The following is a 19,017-nucleotide window of genomic DNA, read 5'->3' as shown; positions in this document are numbered from 1 at the left end:
ACCTGGGCTGAGGGACCAGGGGGCACAGACATGTCTGTTTAAACGATTGGCAGCCACAACCTCCGGTTGTGCAGCTGCTTGTTTTATCGGTTTATATATGCTGGGGGCCAGTCTTGACAGAGCCCCCCACCTCTGCAGCATGTCTCACAGAGCAGGGCTGCAGGTTGTTTTTATTATGCACTGCAGGTAGTCTCGTACGGCTGTACCGAGCTCATAACCATGGTGGCCCCTCAGCTTGGAGGCAGAGCCGAATGATTGCTAATTAGTGGCCCCTCCATCTGCTCCGGTTTCGGTGGCTGACCCCTGAGGGAATCCTATTTCCAGGGGTCGGCTGTCCTGGCATCTGCTGAGCATGCAGCTCCCCTCTCAGGGCGTTTTCTGCTTCAGCTCGCTAAATAAAGCTCACAAAGGACTCTCCTTCTGGGCTCAGACCCCGTCCTCCTGACAGGGAGACGCAGGGTCCCCTGTCCTTCCCCGTCCCGCAGCTCCGATTACGAGCTGACTCACTGGACGAGGAGGATATCTCTACCAGGGGCTCGGACGCTACTTTATGTACATTGATCCGTCCGTACGTGACGCAGAGCCGAATGATTGGATTGCGTCCATTATACTTGTACTGGACCTCCATCCGCCCGTATCAGGGGAGTATTCCCCGCTGGCAGAAAGGCATCAGTATACCTTTAACAGGACGAGGAGTGTGTTCTTTAACCACTCCAGTTTTCAGCCTGCTGCGTCCAAGCTCACAGCCTGTCCTGCAGACCCCAAAGCGAGGTTCTGCGGCCTGTTTCCCCCTCCCATCAGAGGTGGTCAAGGAGTGTACTCATTCGCCAAACGTGGCCCCTCCAGTGTCCAGACTTTCAGCCCGGATAGTTGTATCAGTGGCTGACGGCACCTCTATAGGGCTCCCATGGTACATTAATTTTGTACTGGACCCCAATCCGCCGGAGTTACCTTACCTAGGAGAACACAAAGTGTGTTCCTTAACCACTCCAGTTTTCAGGCCCCTGTGACCAAGCCCACGGTCCGCTCTGACAGTCGCTTCCCATGAAGCGTGATTCTGAGGACTGTGTTTCCCCTGTCCACCAATGGTGGTCAAGAAGTGGGCTCAGTCACCTCAGGTGGCTCAGCCCGGACCGTTATGTCAGTGGCTGATAGCTCCTCACTTAAGGTTTTGCGGTCCGCCCGGTTGTCCTTGGGCCAAGTCGGTATTGGGGCGGCAGCAGCTTCGTTCTCCTCAGCTTTACGGCAGTGCGGTTCTTTTGTACCTTCTCTGCTTGTCTGGAGGAGATGCATTCCCTCACAGGGACTCTATGCCCAAAACGGTTGCCTGAACTTCCAGACTTCAGTCTTTTCATCCTATGCCATGCTGGACACCGCACGGCGGTGGTCTTGGCTACTTTCCTCGCTATCCGCAGGCTCCTGTGGCTTCGGTAATGGAAAGCAGATGCCTCTATAGGGGTTCCTTGCTGGGCTCCCCTTTGGTGGGACCAGTCTCTTCGGAACCAACTGGATGAAATTCAGGAAGCTCTTGGCGGGGAGAGTTCTTCCTTGCCACAAACCTAAACCAGGGAACCTGTCCAGGACAGGAATCAGTTGAGGTTTTGGTGGTTTCCGTTCCTCCATCTGATCGTCCTCTAGCTCGGCCTTGGTTCATAGAACCAAATAGCTTGAAGCTGCGTCTTCAAAAGACCGCAGGAGATGCTACCACGGAGTCAGCTTCCTCCGAGCTATCTAGCCACGCCAACCACCTCCTTGGTCGGTGGCAGGCTCTCTCCACTTGGCGACGTATGGTTCTACCACGTCTCCGTTCAGTGGGGGCGGGATCATATCTCCCATGGCTACAGGATGGATTTCTGTCGACCCGCCAAACAGATTTTTTTCTGTCACCTCCCGGCTCCAAGGCCGCCGCCTTCTCACAGGCCGTGGCATTTCTTGCAGGCCAATGGAGTAATTGTACCGGTTCTCGACTGGGAACGGTTCTGAGATTTTTGTTCAAATCTATTTCTAGTCCCCGAAGAGGGCGGTGCCTTCCGACCTAGATCTTTAGCTTTTTCAGCATGGTCAGGTGTGGCGTTTTCACATGGAGCCTCGGTCTTGTTCCGTGTGTTTTTTTTCACCGGATCAATCAAGAACCCAAGGAGATTCCCTAGCAGCCATCGGCATCTGAGATGCTTTTCGGCAGGGGTCAATCGCAGTTTCACACCAGCGTTGACTACGTTTTGCCATCGGAGTGGTCCAATTCGTGGCTCTTCTCTTGGGGTTAGCCACGGCCCCTCGAGTATTCTCATTGGGGCTGCTGTGATTAAGGTCCTGCACCCCTAGGGATTGGCAGTGATCGTTTGCCCTGGACGGCCTTCTTCTCGGGGCTTCATCCAGTGCAGACTCTTAGCAGAGTACTTCGCTTACTCTCGCCACTCTAACCTATTCGGGTGGCTTGTCATTCTGTTCAAGTCCACTCTGACTTCGAACCAGAGGTTCTCAGGGACGCAATTCGAGACTCTGTCGGCTCTTGTGAAGCTGCTCTTAGTCGATCAGTAGTCCCTCCGCTGGCGGTCGACGTCGTTCTATCAGACACCAAATACAGGTGCTGGTCAGACGGTGGCGGCAATGGAAGCGATTCCTTGCCCAGTTTCTCCTGCGTCCTCTGAGACTGGATGTTTTCCGCTGTACACGCGAACTCCCTCCTTCCACGGGGTGGTGGCTTTGCCACTGACCAGGGGCTCGTTTTCAGTGGTGGTTTCGGCCACTCTGTCTCAGGGACGCTCCTTCCTGGCCCCGTCCCGGGTGATCCTCACCAGGGTGCTGGTCTTTCCGCCTTGGGAGCAGTATATCTCCACCGTGGAGCGCAGGGCGCTTGGACTCTGTCCGCATCAGCCCTCTGGATCAATAGGCTGGAAATCAGAGCTCTTTTTCTAGCTCTCTAAGCCTTCACCATCTGTTGGCGGCTAGGCACATTCGAGTCCAGTCGGAAAACGTGACAGCGTTTTCCTACATCGACTTCCAGGGCGGGACACTCAGCCGCCTGGCAATCTTGGCGCCTCAACATTCTTCAGTGGACAAGGGACTCCTAGTCCACCGTATCCGCAGCCCACATCCTAGATGTCAAAACTGCGAGGCAGACTATTTCAGCTGTCCAACCGTGGTCCACAATCCTCAGGTTTTGCGGTAGACACACTGGCTCATGTTTGATCCCAGCTTCGTCTCTACCTCTTGCCCAGAGTCCTGCGCAAGATCAGTAAAGGGGGCCGTCGGGTCATTCTCTTACTCCAGACTGACCCAGGCAGGCTTGGTACCCTGACCTGCTCCTTTTGTCCGTTAGGTTGCCATGGCATCTTCCGGACTGTCCAGACCTTTTTCTCAAAAGGTCCGTTTTTTCCGTCAGAATTCTGGATTCTCAGATTGACGGCGTAGCTATTGAGTCCTGGATCTTGGCGACTTCTGGTATCCTTCCTGAAGTCATCTCCGCTATGACTCGAGCTCCAAAGTGTCCTTGGACCTTTTTAGCCTTGCCGACCCTCCTGTCCCTTCCACAGTCCGGTCTACAGCTAGGACTATCCCTCATTAAGGGACAGGTCTCGGCTCTGTCAGTATGTGCCAGCGGCGTATCGTCCGGCTGGCTCCGGTGCGCTCCTTTAAGGGCGCATCTCACATCATTCCGCCTTTCCGGCGGCCTATGGAGCCCTAGGACCTTAATCCGGTCCTCCCGGTTCCCGGAAACCCCCCTTTGCGCCTCTTAGGGAGGTTTCTTTGTTTCATATTTCACAGAAAGTAGTCTTTCTAGTGGCTATAATTTCCCGCCAGGGAGTTCTGGCGGCACTTTCTCTGAGTCACCCCCTTTTTTTTTGGTCTTTTGCATCAAGACAAGGTGGTCTCCGTCCGACTCCGGACTTTATTCCCTAAGGTGGTTACAGCTTCCACCTTATCCGGGGCAATTTTCCTGCCTTCCTTTTGTCCGGCTCCTGTTCATCGCTTTGAGGAAGCGTTGCATATCCTGGATCTGGTGCGGGCGCCCCGGATCTATGTGTCTCGCACCGCCGTTATTAGGCGGTGCACCTCTCTCTAGTACTGACTGCTAGTCAGCGTAGCGGTCTCTCGGCATCTAAGCCGACCCTGGTTCGTTGGCTTAGGTCGGCCATTTCCGAGGCCTACAACTGTACTCAAGTGCCTTCCCCGCCGGGGATTAGAGCACATTTGATCAGACCTGTCGGTGCTTTTTGGGCTTTCACGCCAGGCTACGGCTCAGTAGGTCTGTCAGACTGCAGCTCGAATTAGTCTGCATACTTTTTCGAAGCTCTATCCAAGGCATGCTCTTGCTTTGGCAGACGCGGGCTTGGGCAGACGCATCTTTCAGGCGTCTGTCGCCCATTTGTGAAGTTGGGTTTGCCTGCTTCTCAGTTGTCTGTTTATTCCCACCCATGGACTGCTTTTGAACGTCCCATGGTCTGGGTCTCCCATAGGAACGATAAAGAAAAAGAGAATTTTGTTACTTACCGTAAATTCTTTTTCTTATAGTTCCGTCATGGGATACCCAGCACCCTCCCTATTGCCTGTTGGCAGGTTTCTTGTTCAGTGTGTCTTCACCGGCTGTTATTGTTGTAGACAGAGGTTCCGGTTCTTCCGGATTTTACTCTGTCTCTTCTTGTGGGTGGATGTCCTCCTTCAGCTTTTGCACTAAACTGGCTAGGACTGGCTAGCAGGGGGTGTATATGCTAGGAGGGAGGAGCTACACGTTTTGAGTGTAGTAACTTTGTGTGTCCTCCGGAGGCAGTAGCTATACACCCATGGTCTGGGTCTCCCATGACGGAACTATAAGAAAAAGAATTTACGGTAAGTAACAAAATTCTCTTTTTCATTCAGATCCACAAAGAACGACACACTAGCGACACCAGACAGAGAATCTACTACGTGGAACAAAGAATGGAACTTAAAGAATGAAATCACTGTAACGCCTTCGGCAAGGTACCCGATCGGAACGCTGTTGTAACCACCAATCGGAGTCGTGGGGGCGTTGCAAAATACACCGCAAAAACACGCCCTTGTCCTGCCTTCAGTCCTACGTCACTGCCTTCAGCGTCGTCACGACCGTCGCTGCTGCGGTGTCAAACACAAGGATGCTGAGCTTATCATCATGGCGCAGCGGGATAGCAGCGATCAAAAAATTACCTGGAACATTCAGGAGCGAGCAGCGATCTCGCAGCAGGGGTCTGATCGTTGTTATGTGTCACACACAGCGACGTCGCTGTTGAGGTCGTTGCTACGTCACAGAAAATGGCGACTTAGCAGCGATGTCGTTGTCGTCGTCGCTGTGTGTGACACCACCTTAAGTGTGACAAGGGACACACAGACCGCATGATTGGTGAAGTGTATGATAACATGAAGAAACGTTCCTGCATCACAGGAGACTGTACAGGGGGAAGTGACAGGAGCAGGGTGTGATCTGCTAGAAGTGGTCATTTACGATTTGAGTCGGTAATGGCAAATTGAACAGGGAGAAATATATTTCATGATTGGTAAGAGGATGATAACATGAGGAAAAGTTTGTGTCACCATCCAGTGATTACATAGAGGAAAGTGACAAGAACAAAATGATCTGCTTGAAGTGGTCATTTAGGATTTGAATAGTCGCTAATGACAGTATGAACAGAGAGAAATATATTTCATGATTGGTAAGGGGGTGATAACATGAAGAAATGTTCCTGTATCACCACCTAGGGACCACTGGAGACTGCATAGAGGCAAGAGACAGCAACAAAGTGTGATCTGCTAGAAATGGTGTTTTAAGATTTGAACTGAGTCGCTAATGGTAGTATGAACAGGGAGAAATATAGTTCATGGTGTTAAGGGGGTGATAACATGAAGAAGAGTTCCTATGTAACCCACCAATGATCACAGGAGATTGTACCCAAGAAAGTGACAGAAGCAGGGTGTGATCGACTAGAAGTGCTAATTGAGGATTTGAACAAAGTCGCTAATAGCAGTGTGAACAGGGAGAAATATATTCCATGATTGGTAAGGGGGTGATAACATGAAGAAAAGTTCTTGTGTCACCTTCCAGTGATTACAGGGGACTGCAGAGGCAAGTGATAGCAACAAAGTGTGATCTGGTAGAAATGGTAATTTAGGATTTGAACAGTGTCTCTAATGGCAGTATGAACAGGGAGAAATACATTTCATGGTGGTAAGAGGGTGATAACCTGAAGAAAAGTTCTTGTCACCCCCAGTGATCACAGGAGACTACCCAGGAAAGTGTCAGGATGTGATTTACTAGAAGTGCTAATTGAGGATTTGAACAAAGTCGCTAATGGCAGTGTGAACAGGGAGAGATATATTTCATGATTGGTAAGGGGGTGATAATAGGAAGAAAAGTTCATCACCCTCCAGTGATCACAGGAGACTGTACAGATGGAAGTAGAAGGAGCAGGGTGGGATCTACTAGAAGTAGTAATATATAATTTGAACAGAGTTTCTAATTGCAATATGAACAGGGAGAAATATATTTCATGATTTGTAACGATGGGTGATACCATGAAGAAAAGTTCCTGTGTCACCTTCCATGGATCTGAGGAAACTGAATAGATGGTGATAGTGACAGGAACAAAGTGTGATCTGCTAGAAATGGTAATTTAGAATTTGAACAGTCGCTAATGGCAGTATGAAAAGGGAGAAATATATTTCATGGTTGGTAAGGGGGTGATAACCTGAAGAAAAGTTCCTGTATCAGAGGAGACAATATAATGGAAGTGGTAATTTAGGCTCTAGATAGAGTTTCTGATGGCAGTGTGAACAGGGATCAATATAGTTCCTGATTGGTAAAGGGGGTGATAACATGAAAAAAGTTCCTGCATCACCTTCCAGGGATCACAAAACACTGTACAGGGGAAAGCAACAGGAATGAGGTGTGCTCTTCTAGAAGTTGTAATATAGACTCTGAACAGAGTGGCTGATCACAGTGTGAACGGGGATAAATGAGATCCTGAAGAAGAGCAGCACCTGTGTCACGCTGAAGGGGAATGTACAAGGATAATGACAGTAATAGGGTGTGATCTGCTAACACTGGTAACGGCCTCTGAGCAGACCTGCTGACAACTGTGAACAGGGCATTAACTATAAAGGTTCATCTGATGCTAACACCAGCCTATAATGATTACTTACAGCAAATAAGGGCAGTAGTCACCTACTGTATCCTCACCTATCCCTTGTAGACTGTGAGCCCTCGCGGGCAGGGACCTCTCTTCCTGTTCCTGTCTGTGTCTTGTATTGTTTATGATTATTGTACTTGTCCCTATTATGTATACCCCTTTCACATGTAAAGCGCCATGGAATTGATGGCGCTATAATAATAAAGAATAATAATAGTTGTACATTGCCCAGGCCAAAAACTAGTACTGTAGCGGGGTGCAGCTAAGCTCCCACTAAGTAGAGGCATCACAGGTGCAAAAGGAGCAAATCACACACACACTTCCACCTAATAGAGGGAGCGATTGCTGGATGATAAAACTGCACACTGATGGCTTGCATAGAGCGCTGTTCACACATGCAGATGCACAGTCACAAGCCCGCAACCTATTAGGTGACTTGTTATCATCCAGCAGTTGCCCCCTCCATGTTTTGGAAGTGTGTGTGATTTGCTCCTCCTGCACCTGTGATGCCTCCACTTAGTTGGAGCTTAGCTGTATCCTGCTAGAGTACCGTACTAGTTTTTGGGTCGGGCGTTGTATAACTACTGCCCTTATTTGCTGTAAGTACCGTAATGCTTAATTTTTGGAAGATATTTATTCCTCTTTTTGTTGCTATTTTTACAGTCCTATAATGAACAGGATTTCTTCTTTAGTCATCCTTATACAAGGTAAATTAAAAGATTTATTTCTTCTTTATAAGATCGATACTTTTTTTAAATATTTCTTAAATTTGCATATTTTAGATTTGTCTACTGAATATAAGGTAAAAAATATAACAGCTGGCACACGTCCTCTGCACCATCATTATTCTATTTACTTCTGGCAGAATTACAGGAAATCCTTTTATCCAGATCTCGAGCTCAGGTCATAATAGAATAAATGTATTTTACAGGGTATTTTTGAGGGTTTTTTCCTATGGAGATGAAGTTATATTCAGTCACAATCATTGAAAAGCCGGAGACGCATGAAGACTTGCATTTTTTTGTTACGTGCGTGTTGCTGAGGGTTCAAATGAGAAGTTATTGGGGGTTTTAACAGTTTAAAATTCTTTCTGAATGGCAGCAAATCACTAATGCTATAATTCTGATGTAATTACTGTACACAACTTCTGTGCATTACAGGGGCGGGCAACTTGAAAAAAAAATATGTTAAGGCTTGCCCAAGAAATCTTGTGCTTTGTCTACATTAACCTGAGGAGAAGATGTTGATGCCAGATGCATGTGCCAGCAGGTCGGAGAGAATGTTGTCTCAGCTGCTGTGTATAAAGGAGGCCGAGTGTCTGGTGAAGTCAGAGGCTGGAGGTTTTTAGGTGTCTGGTGAAGTCAGACGCTGGAGGTTTTTAGGTGTCTGGTGAAGTCAGAGGTCCTCGAGGTTTTTAGGTGTCTGGTGAAGTCAGACGCTGGAGGTTTTTCTGCGTCTGGTGAAGTCAGAGGCCGGGGGTTTCTAAGTGTCTGGTGAAGTCAGAGGCTGGGGGTTTCTGGGTGTCTGATGAAGTCAGAGGCTGGGGGTTTCTGGGTGTCTGATGAAGTCAGAGGCCGGGGGTTTCTGGGTGTCTGATGAAGTCAGAGGCTGGGGGTTTCTAAGTGTCTGGTGAAGTCAGAGGCCGGGGGGTTCTAAGTGTCTGGTGAAGTCAGAGGCTGGGGGTTTCTGGGTGTCTGATGAAGTCAGAGGCTGGGGGTTTCTGGGTGTCTGATGAAGTCAGAGGCTGGGGGTTTCTGGGTGTCTGATGAAGTCAGAGGCTGGGGGTTTCTGGGTGTCTGATGAAGTCAGAGGCTGGGGGTTTCTAAGTGTCTGGTGAAGTCAGACGCTGGAGGTTTTTCTGCGTCTGGTGAAGTCAGAGGCCGGGGGTTTCTGGGTGTCTGATGAAGTCAGAGGCCGCGGGTTTCTGGGTGTCTGATGAAGTCAGAGGCTGGGGGTTTCTGGACGTCTGGTGAAGTCAAAGGCCGGAGATTTCTGGGTGTCTAGTTAAGTCAGCGTCCAGAGGTTTTTTAGCAACAGCTTCACTGTAATATGGGACCCGAAGAAAAGAAGTTTCTTGTTTTGGTAAACGTTGCCTGAAGTTCCAGGATGATGACTGAGAAGAAGGATACTTGACCATCTTCCCCAAGCTGTCACCTCCCCATCCGATTACACTAAACCAGCCTGTGAGGTGAGGTATGGGTATTCTTGGTGAGAGGAGCCAACAGCTAGGTGAAAAAAAAGACTGATTCATCATCTTCAGCCTTTCTCTACCAGTTACATATTATCGCTTGATTATACCCTCACGTTGCTATTTTTTGCCTCACACCTGCTTTATAGAGGGGCAATAATAAATTCAAATTGAGAAGCATTTTACTGGTGATAAAGACGTAGCTCATACATAGTCTCTGCTCGTACATAGTCTAGTCTTTTCTGTAGTAACATATAAATGCGAAATCTGGATGATAAAGTAAGAAGACAGAAAAAGAATCAACGCCTTCGACATGTGGTGCTGGAGAAGGAAGTTATAACTACCATGGATGGCAAGAAAAACAAATCAATTTCGTAACAAATCAAGCTGGAAATGTCACTCAAAGTAAGGATCACCAAGCTACGACTTGGCAACACTTCATACTAAGACAGCAATCACTGGAGAAAAATATGATGGGAAGAATAGAAGGAGAAGAGGACAGCAAACCGATGGCTTGATACAATCAAGATAACGGTGGAGAAGACCCTGGTGGACTTATCTAGGCTACATAAGATCGATCTTCCTGCAGAGCACTCAGCCATCAATTTGCCATGACTCGAGATCAAACTGAAATGAAGGCCATTAAAGTAAATTAGTATCACAGGATTTTATCTCTCTTTATACACCGAAAACCCTGTTTGCTTTTGAAGCTGCAGCCGGACATTGAGCACTGCTGCTTATCTTGTAACCAGAATACCCAAATCTTTTTCCTCTTCTGTAGTCTCCAGTATATTTCCAGCCAGTGTATATGATTATTGCAGCCTCAGTGCATTACTCTACATTTATCAACATTAGGTTATGTTCACACGTTGCTTTTTTGTACAAAAAAACCCCCAAAGTGGTGGCAGGAAAACTGCTGATAATTAATATACGCTTTTCAGCACTGCAAAAACACTGGAAGAATTGACATGCAGAATCTTGGTAACTCTATGTGGAGAAAAAAAAAGTGCATGAGATTTTAGACATGTCATTGATTATGCCGATTCTGTAAAATCTTGTGTGTTTTATGCAGCATATGCAAAAAAATGCTGCCAAAACGCCACCAGCTACAAAATTATGGGAAATTGTCTTAGAGCTGGAAGTGATGACTTTGCAAGCCGAAAAAGCAAAAATATGGTTGAGCCAGATGTCCCAAAAGAGACCCATCTCCCGAGAAAGCGCGAAGAGCACCGGTTCTGCTGGCTGATCCGAGGACTAATCAGAGGACTGCGCAGGGACCAGGACGGTGCAATATAGTTTTCAAAATGTATTATTACGGTAATAATTTTCAACGTTGTACAACAAATGATTTCTCCACGCATGGCCTACAAAAGTACTAGTATTTATACCCTAACCATCAGGTAGACAAAAATATACAAAAACAAGAGAAGAGAAACAAAGACAAAAAAAAATAAAAGGGGGGATTCTTATTGGGGAAAAAACATCAACCTGAGCGTTAATAAACCTGAATCTTGCCAACTTAAATTTTTGGTCGTCCATGTAAACTGATCTTAACCAATGACTACAGTGTGTGTGTGTGTGTATGTATATATATATACTTCCAGTGTTTTATTATTAAACATTGCATTAATAACCAGGCTCACACGCAGTGCTTAATCCAAAATAGCCGATGACATCTTATCGTTCCATGGCAAGCTTTCAAGGAGAGACACTTAGGGAATGATTCAGAAGGTCATGGTGGGAGTCTATCCAAGTCCAGATATAGATAAAATTCTCGCGTGTCCATCTTGGTGGCTTCAATACGTTCATAGATCATAATAATATCCACTTTTCTTTCCACTGTAGATAAGGATAGAGTTGAAGTCTTGCATTGTGCAGCAATGTTGATCTGTGAAGCCATAGTAATAAAATTAAGTAAATTAAAGGTTTTATTAGTTATGCCAGATTGTCTGTCTCCAAACAACAGCACAGTGTCACAAAGTTTGAGATAAGGGAAGTGGGCCCTAGCTCCCTTATCCTGGAGATACCTCTAATGGTGAGGATGTCTGGGCCGCCTTCCTTGCCCTGCTCCTGCATAGCCCTGGTCTAATAATCCCTCTCCCCCACCCCAGGGGAGGGCCAGGACAGGAGTGATTGAACTCATAGAAATAGAAGAAATATAATAATTACAACCGAAAATGGCCCCCTTGGATCAAAACCTTCACACACAACTTGTATTTTTTATGAATCCATTGACAAGGTCTAAGTTCTCTTTATGCCATTATATATCCAGCTATGATATATATATACAGTGCCTACAAGTAGTATTCAACCCCCTGCAGATTTAGCAGGTTTGATAAGATGCAAATAAGTTAGAGCCTGCAAACTTCAAACAAGAGCAGGATTTATTAACAGATGCATAAATCTTACAAACCAACAAGTTATGTTGCTCAGTTAAATTTTAATAAATTTTCAACATAAAAGTGTGGGTCAATTATTATTCAACCCCTAGGTTTAATATTTTGTGGAATAACCCTTGTTTGCAATTACAGCTAATAATCGTCTTTTATAAGACCTGATCAGGCCGGCACAGGTCTCTGGAGTTATCTTGGCCCACTCCTCCATGCAGATCTTCTCCAAGTTATCTAGGTTCTTTGGGTGTCTCATGTGGACTTTAATCTTGAGCTCCTTCCACAAGTTTTCAATTGGGTTAAGGTCAGGAGACTGACTAGGCCACTGCAACACCTTGATTTTTTCCCTCTTGAACCAGGCCTTGGTTTTCTTGGCTGTGTGCTTTGGGTCGTTGTCTTGTTGGAAGATGAAATGACGACCCATCTTAAGATCCTTGATGGAGGAGCGGAGGTTCTTGGCCAAAATCTCCAGGTAGGCCGTGCTATCCATCTTCCCATGGATGCGGGCCAGATGGCCAAGCCCCTTGTCTGAGAAACAGCCCCACAGCATGATGCTGCCACCACCATGCTTGACTGTAGGGATGGTATTCTTGGGATCGTATGCAGTGCCATCCAGTCTCCAAACGTCACGTGTGTGGTTGGCACCAAAGATCTCAATCTTGGTCTCATCAGACCAGAGAACCTTGAACCAGTCTGTCTCAGAGGACTCCAAGTGATCATGAGCAAACTGTAGACGAGCCTTGACATGACGCTTTGAAAGTAAAGGTACCTTACGGGCTCGTCTGGAACGGAGACCATTGCGGTGGAGTACGTTACTTATGGTATTGACTGAAACCAATGTCCCTACTGCCATGAGATCTTCCCGGAGCTCCTTCCTTGTTGTCCTTGGGTTAGCCTTGACTCTTCGGACAAGCCTGGCCTCGGCACGGGTGGAAACTTTCAAAGGCTGTCCAGGCCGTGGAAGGCTAACAGTAGTTCCATAAGCCTTCCACTTCCGGATGATGCTCCCAACAGTGGAGACAGGTAGGCCCAACTCCTTGGAAAGGGTTTTGTACCCCTTGCCAGCCTTGTGACCCTCCACGATCTTGTCTCTGATGGCCTTGGAATGCTCCTTTTGTCTTTCCCATGTTGACCAAGTATGAGTGCTGTTCACAAGTTTGGGGAGGGTCTTAATTAGAAAAGGCTGGAAAAAGAGATAATTGATCCAAACATGTGAAGCTCATTGTTCTTTGTGCCTGAAATACTTCTTAATACTTTAGGGGAACCAAACAGAATTCTGGTGGTTTGAGGGGTTGAATAATAAATGACCCTCTGAATAAACTTTTCACAATTTAAAAAAAAAAAAAGAAATAACATTCTTTTTTGCTGCATTTCACACTTCCAGGCTGATCTACAGTCCAAATGTCACAATGCCAAGTTAATTCCGAATCTGTAAACCTGCTAAATCTGCAGGGGGTTGAATACTACTTGTAGGCACTGTAAATGCTCAGGTTAACAAATTGTTAACAGGAAAAAGCTCTGATCTTTCCATGTAAATTGCTTGGCCTATTCCCCCCGTTTACCCCATGTAATCACCCCTATTTTTTCCTTCTGTACCCCCATGTGTCCATAGTTCATACCCTACATTTGAAAATGAATTAAAATCATTTGAATCAAAATTAATTGAATTAACGTTTTATTAGTGATGCCGAATGATGTCTCCAAAAGGCAGCACAGTTGGACTAAGCCTGATAGACCCCGCTATAACACCTCTGATAAAGGATTGACCTCTTACCAAAATGTAGTGACCACAGTGCAAGACCACCAAATATGTTTCATATCTCCTGGAGCATTACATCCCCTAAAACAGGGGTATATTTTATGTAGTTTCACCCCTTCAAAACCTAACACGTATATATATATACGTCCTAGGTCGTGAAGGGGTTAAAAGGCTATTCTCACTTCTAAGATCCTATCCCAATATGTAGTGGATGTAATAATAATAATAATATTAGCAAATCCCTCCAATTAGAAATGTAGTATAGTTCTGATATAGCCATGTCTCTTACCTCATGTGCAGGGCATTGCAGGACCTTAGGTATCCATAGCTATGACCATTTATAGAGCGAGATGGTCACTTACTGTATATCTCAGGTCACTTTTAAGTCATATTGGAGGTCATAGGGGATAAATGTCCCCCCCCCCCCATTCTAGAGAATGGAGAGGATTTTTCATACGAAGTGAATTGCAGAGTTGCTTTGATTTTTACCAATTTAAGGCCTCTTTCAAACGTCCGTGAAAACCACGTACGTTTTGCACGGACGTGTAAAAGGTGTGTATGACCCTCCGTGTGCCGTGATTTCGGCACATGAATGTTCTCCGTGTGCTATCCATGATAACACACGGAGAACAGGAACTTTCTGCTCACCTGTTCCGGTCGCTGCAGTTCGTGGTGCTGATGTCTTCCACTCTGTGGTCTCCGGACCTGCTGACTCCCCGCTGCTGCTGCTTCCGGTCCTTGGTGCAAGGATATGCGATGAGCATAATGAGCGGGGGTAGGAAGCAAGTGACAGCAGCAGCAGAGACAGCAGGGCTGGAGAAGGTGAGTATAGAAATTAATTTTATTTCACAGAAACGTGGTTTTCTCCGGCGGTGCGTGTTACATGGCTCACATCTGTGCAGTCCGTGGGAAACCTGTGCTGCCGGAGAAAAATGGACATGTCAACGTGTGGAGCACACGGGCACACATATGCTACACACGGTCCATGTGAAAACACGCCCGTGTGCGCAGAAACATTGATTTTAATGGGTCTACGTGTGCCGATGTCTCCGGTACACGTGAAAATGGACCTGACATGAACCGGAGACACGGATGTGTGAAGGAGGCCTAAAAGGTTTAGATGGTCCCTCTATAAAGAAAAAAACACCAATAATCCATTTGATGCGAATGTAAAAATACGGTCGTCTGAAATTAGTCCGATATCTTTTTCATCTGATGTCCCCACCAATCAATGTCTCAATAAAGTCACATGTAAAGTCTGTGTTACTATGACACCTAAAAAAGAAATACAGGTCAAAAAAAAAAAAGAAGAAAAAATATTTATTGCCCAACGTAAGGCGGATTAAGAAGCAACAGGGTTTTTTGTTTTTGGTTTTATTTTTTTATATACACAATATACATAAAAAATAATACAAATAACTAATAACACAAAAAATATTTCCAACTGTTTTTTGTCACATTTTCTGCACGTCTAAAGCTAGAAAAAGCAGAATATTAACCGAATACTGGAAAATATCACATTCTATTCTGAGATAGCACAATACAGATTAAGAGAAAAAAATGTCTATTGTTAAAGTCTCCTGCTTCTCAGTATGGAGACACTTTTTTTTTCTCACTTTTTAAGAAATAAATCTGAGGACATACAGTACATTTTGTCTTTATGGCTGGGTTCAGATATATCATCGGTGTTTCCGCTGCAGAAGGAGGCTCGGCATGCAGTGCTTCTATGTTCTGCTATAGACATCCTTAGGCTGGAATCACACTTGCGAGAGACTCGCGAGTCTCGCATCACATCACCCGGCATGACCGCACACTCTCCTGACAGGAATGGGATGGCAGCATGTATTTCTATGCAGCTGAGAAGCTCCTGTCCGGAGAGCATAAGGCCGTGCCGGGTGATGCGATGCGAGACTCGTGCGAGTCTCTCACAAGTGTGATTCCAGCCTTACAGGGGGTTCTCCTTTGGGTATATTTTTTTCTTAAAATCATGTAATTGGGGCTAAAAACCCAAAGGTGGGTAACCCCAGGCAAATAATCAGCAAGCATTCATAAGGAAGCTTGTTCCCCACCATCGATGGGTGTAACATGTCTCCAACCAGCTATGCATTTGGATCGTTAATGCCGGTGTGCAAATCATCATCGTTAGACAGCATGTGCTGCCGAGAATATGCAGCTTTATGGTGATAGAACGATCATATGAACATATGTTCCGTTCCCATTAAGTTTGTATCAGCCCATGTGATGGCTCAATAAGCAAATGCCTTGTATATACTGTATGTGGTTGGACTATTAGACACACTTTTTAACAAGAAAAACTCTTGCTAAAAATGTGTGCTTCTTAGGCTATGTGTGCACGCTGCATTTTTTTTACGCGTTTTTGTGCATTTTTTGCCGCAAAAACCGCACAAAAAATGCACCCGTGGCAAAAATGCATTGGTAAAAACGCGTTTTTGCCGCATTTCGGTGCGTTTTTTGCTGCTTTTTTGATCTCTGCATTTTGCTGTGTTTTTCCAATGCATTACATGGGGGGAAAACGCAGAAAAACGCAGAAAAGAATTGACAAGACCATTTTTTTTTCAGCTCAAAAACGCAGCTAAAAAAAAGTGTACGGACAGCAAAAATGAAAACTCATAAACTTTGCTGGGGAAGCAAAGTCATGCAGTTTTGATCCCAAAAACGCATCCGAAAAATGCAGCGAAAAACACACTGTGCGCACATAGCCTTAAAGTCCAGAGGCACCTTCCTGTGATGGAAAATAATGTGCATGTAGCAGAGCTGTGTGTATCTATATGAATGTGTAGCAGAGCTATGTAATAAAATATATATATATATATATATATATATACCGTATATATATATATATATACATACACACACAGGGTGGTCCAAGAGTAGATGGACAGAAAATAATACCATGGTGTAAAGTGAAACTGACTCAGTTGCCCTTAGCAACCAATGAGGTTCCACCTTTCATTTTCCAGAGAGTCTGTGAAGAATTAAAAGTGCAATCTGATTGGTTGCTAAGGGCAGCTGAGTCTGTTTCACTTTACACCATGTTGATAAATCTCCCCCTTCATAACCCTATTACACACACTGTCCACCTACTTTTAGACACTATATATATATATTTTTTCCATATATATATATATATATATATATATGTATATATATATATATATATATATATATATTAGCAGAGCTGTTTTTCTATATGTGCATATGTAGCAGAGATGTGTATACATCTATATATATATATATATGTGTGTGTGTGTGTGCGCATGTAGCAGAGCTGTGTGTGTCTATATGTACACCTGTAGCAGAGATGTGTATGTATATATGCATGTAGCAGAGCTGTGTGTGTATATATGTACATCTGTAGCAGAGATGTGTATGTATATATGCATGTAGCAGAGCTGTGTGTGTATATATGTACATCTGTAGCAGAGATGTGTATGTATATGTGCATGTAGCAGAGCTGTGTGTATATACATACAATACAAACTGCAGAGAGACACTAACAATAGATTTATTATTTCCCTATTGAACACAAGTGAATTAAAATTAGTAATAAAGGGGTTTTCCAGTGAAAATAAATTATCTATCCATTAGATGCATGATAACCTATAGATCAAACAATGGAGGTCCGACCATTGGGATCTGCCCCCATCAGCGGAACATGGCACGGTTACAATGGAGCCCTGCTCCTGTTTGGCCCCCGCTCCATTCGGAGCTGCCGGAAGAAGCGAAGCTGGGAGCGAATGGAGCGGCCGTCTGGTACTAACACTCTACAAGGTTCCCATTTCTGCCGATCAGAGCAGATTGCAGCATTCAGACGTCCCTAGATCTATAAGTTATTACATAACTTACCTTCCCCGGACGAACCTCTTTACCATTTTTCAATGCCTTATCTACGCCTGCACTAGCAGTTATCTGACCGTGTGACCGAAGGTCGGATTAACGATTTATTACATGATGTTTGTCCCATGTAAATATGAATTTGCCACCGGATCATTTATTCCCTTACACTTTTATCTACTTGTGTAAATGGCGCTAACTGTGGGATGGAGCAGGGAAGGAGGAGCGGACACAAAGCCGATGATGATGGAGGCGATGACGGTGACTTTTCCGTCACGTGTCCTGAACTTGTGCATAATTTATGAGATGTTTGTGGCGTCGATGTTCCATCCACATCTATAGACTATTCCCTCCATTTTCCTCTGCTTGACGTTCAGTCCCCGTTCTTCAGCAGTTTATAGTACGTTCCCTCCTTGTCCTTTACCAGCTCCTCGTGAGTTCCGCGCTCGACCACCCGACCTCCGTCCAGGACTAGAATCTGATCCGCGTCTCGCACCGTGCGGAGCCGATGAGCGATGATCAGGAGGGAGAGGCCGCGGATATTCTGTACAGACTGCTGGATCTGCGGAGGAGAAGGAGATATTAATGACTGAAAGTAACGCACCTCACCCCCGACACAGCCGGCGTCGTACCGCACCTCGTGCTCCGTCTCTACATCCAGACAACTGGAAGCTTCATCCAGAATCAGTAACTTAGGTCTCCGAGCGAGAGCCCGAGCGAGGGCGATGCGCTGCTTCTGCCCGGCCCCCATCTGAGCCCCGCTGTCCCCAACACCTGTGGAAACAGGAGAACGCATTTCTGTATCACATAATGTAAAAACAATCTGATTAATAATGTATAATGTCAAACCAGGCGTCAGATGTGAAAATGCAGCACAATATGGTATAACGGTGACGATTTTGGCCAGAAAGTCAGATAAGTTCACCCCCTTCCTGATGCCGCCAATTTTTTATTTTTCCCCCCTTCTTCCCAGAGCCATAACTATTTTATTATTTTGTAATTTTAACTTTTACCCTTTAGAGGACTTGAACCTGCGATCATCTGATCACTTGTACTATATACAGCAATCCCACAGTTCATGAATTGCGAATGTCATTAAGGGGTTAATATACAGTATATGGACCCCCCTAATAGGTGACAGCTTATTACTTTTCCCTATGTGGCCAGTGATGTGTAAGGTGGAGGCTGGCTGCTTCAGGCCATTAGGGATTCCAGCCCCTGTATCAGTGGTGATGGAGAAGGGGGCTGGCTTTGATCAGTCAGGCAGCCCCCTTCATTCCCACTTGCCCACACTTGTGGAGGGGCCTCTGTCCTGAGTATGGAAGAAAATGAGCTGCCGGGACCTGGGATCTGCAGGGAACTCCCTGGAGCATCCATTAATTAAGTACAGTATATTAGTGAATACAATCAGTTACAGAAGCTGAAAAACAACCAATCCGGTGCTTCCATTTTTTTCACTTTATTGCATTGGCCACATGGGCTCATTCATTTTTTTATTTTGAGAAATTGGTCTTTTTATGAATATGAAAAAGGTGTTATTTAAATGCTACTGTCAGTGACTGCCAGCAGCATGTAAATGGTAAACAGCAGTGATCGGAGGCAGCTCTGGTCGCTGCTGTTAGCTGCAGATGCCGGCTGTATAACACAGCTCACTCCATACATGTAGACCTAATGTAGGAAATGTGA

The 19,017-nt window shown here is 45.6% G+C and overlaps 1 protein-coding gene across 1 annotated transcript in view; it reads right to left on the bottom strand.

Moving 5' to 3' along the window:
* Positions 1-14,894: 14,894 nt before the first annotated feature.
* TAP2 (transporter 2, ATP binding cassette subfamily B member) overlaps positions 14,895-19,017 on the bottom strand; it is a 30,513-nt gene continuing 26,390 nt past the window's right edge. Inside the window, exons 11-12 of the mRNA XM_075323246.1 lie at positions 17,969-18,105; positions 14,895-17,893 (exon numbers count right to left, since the gene is read on the bottom strand). Of these exons, the coding sequence (XP_075179361.1) occupies positions 17,705-17,893; positions 17,969-18,105 (326 nt within the window). The 3' untranslated portion in view covers positions 14,895-17,704. The remainder of the gene's footprint in view (positions 17,894-17,968; positions 18,106-19,017) is intronic.

The sequence above is a fragment of the Anomaloglossus baeobatrachus genome, chromosome 9 (assembly GCF_048569485.1).
Source record: "Anomaloglossus baeobatrachus isolate aAnoBae1 chromosome 9, aAnoBae1.hap1, whole genome shotgun sequence".
Lineage (NCBI taxonomy): Eukaryota > Metazoa > Chordata > Amphibia > Anura > Aromobatidae > Anomaloglossus > Anomaloglossus baeobatrachus.
Note: the sequence above shows the minus strand (reverse complement) of the source record. Positions and strands in the feature narration are given on the sequence as shown.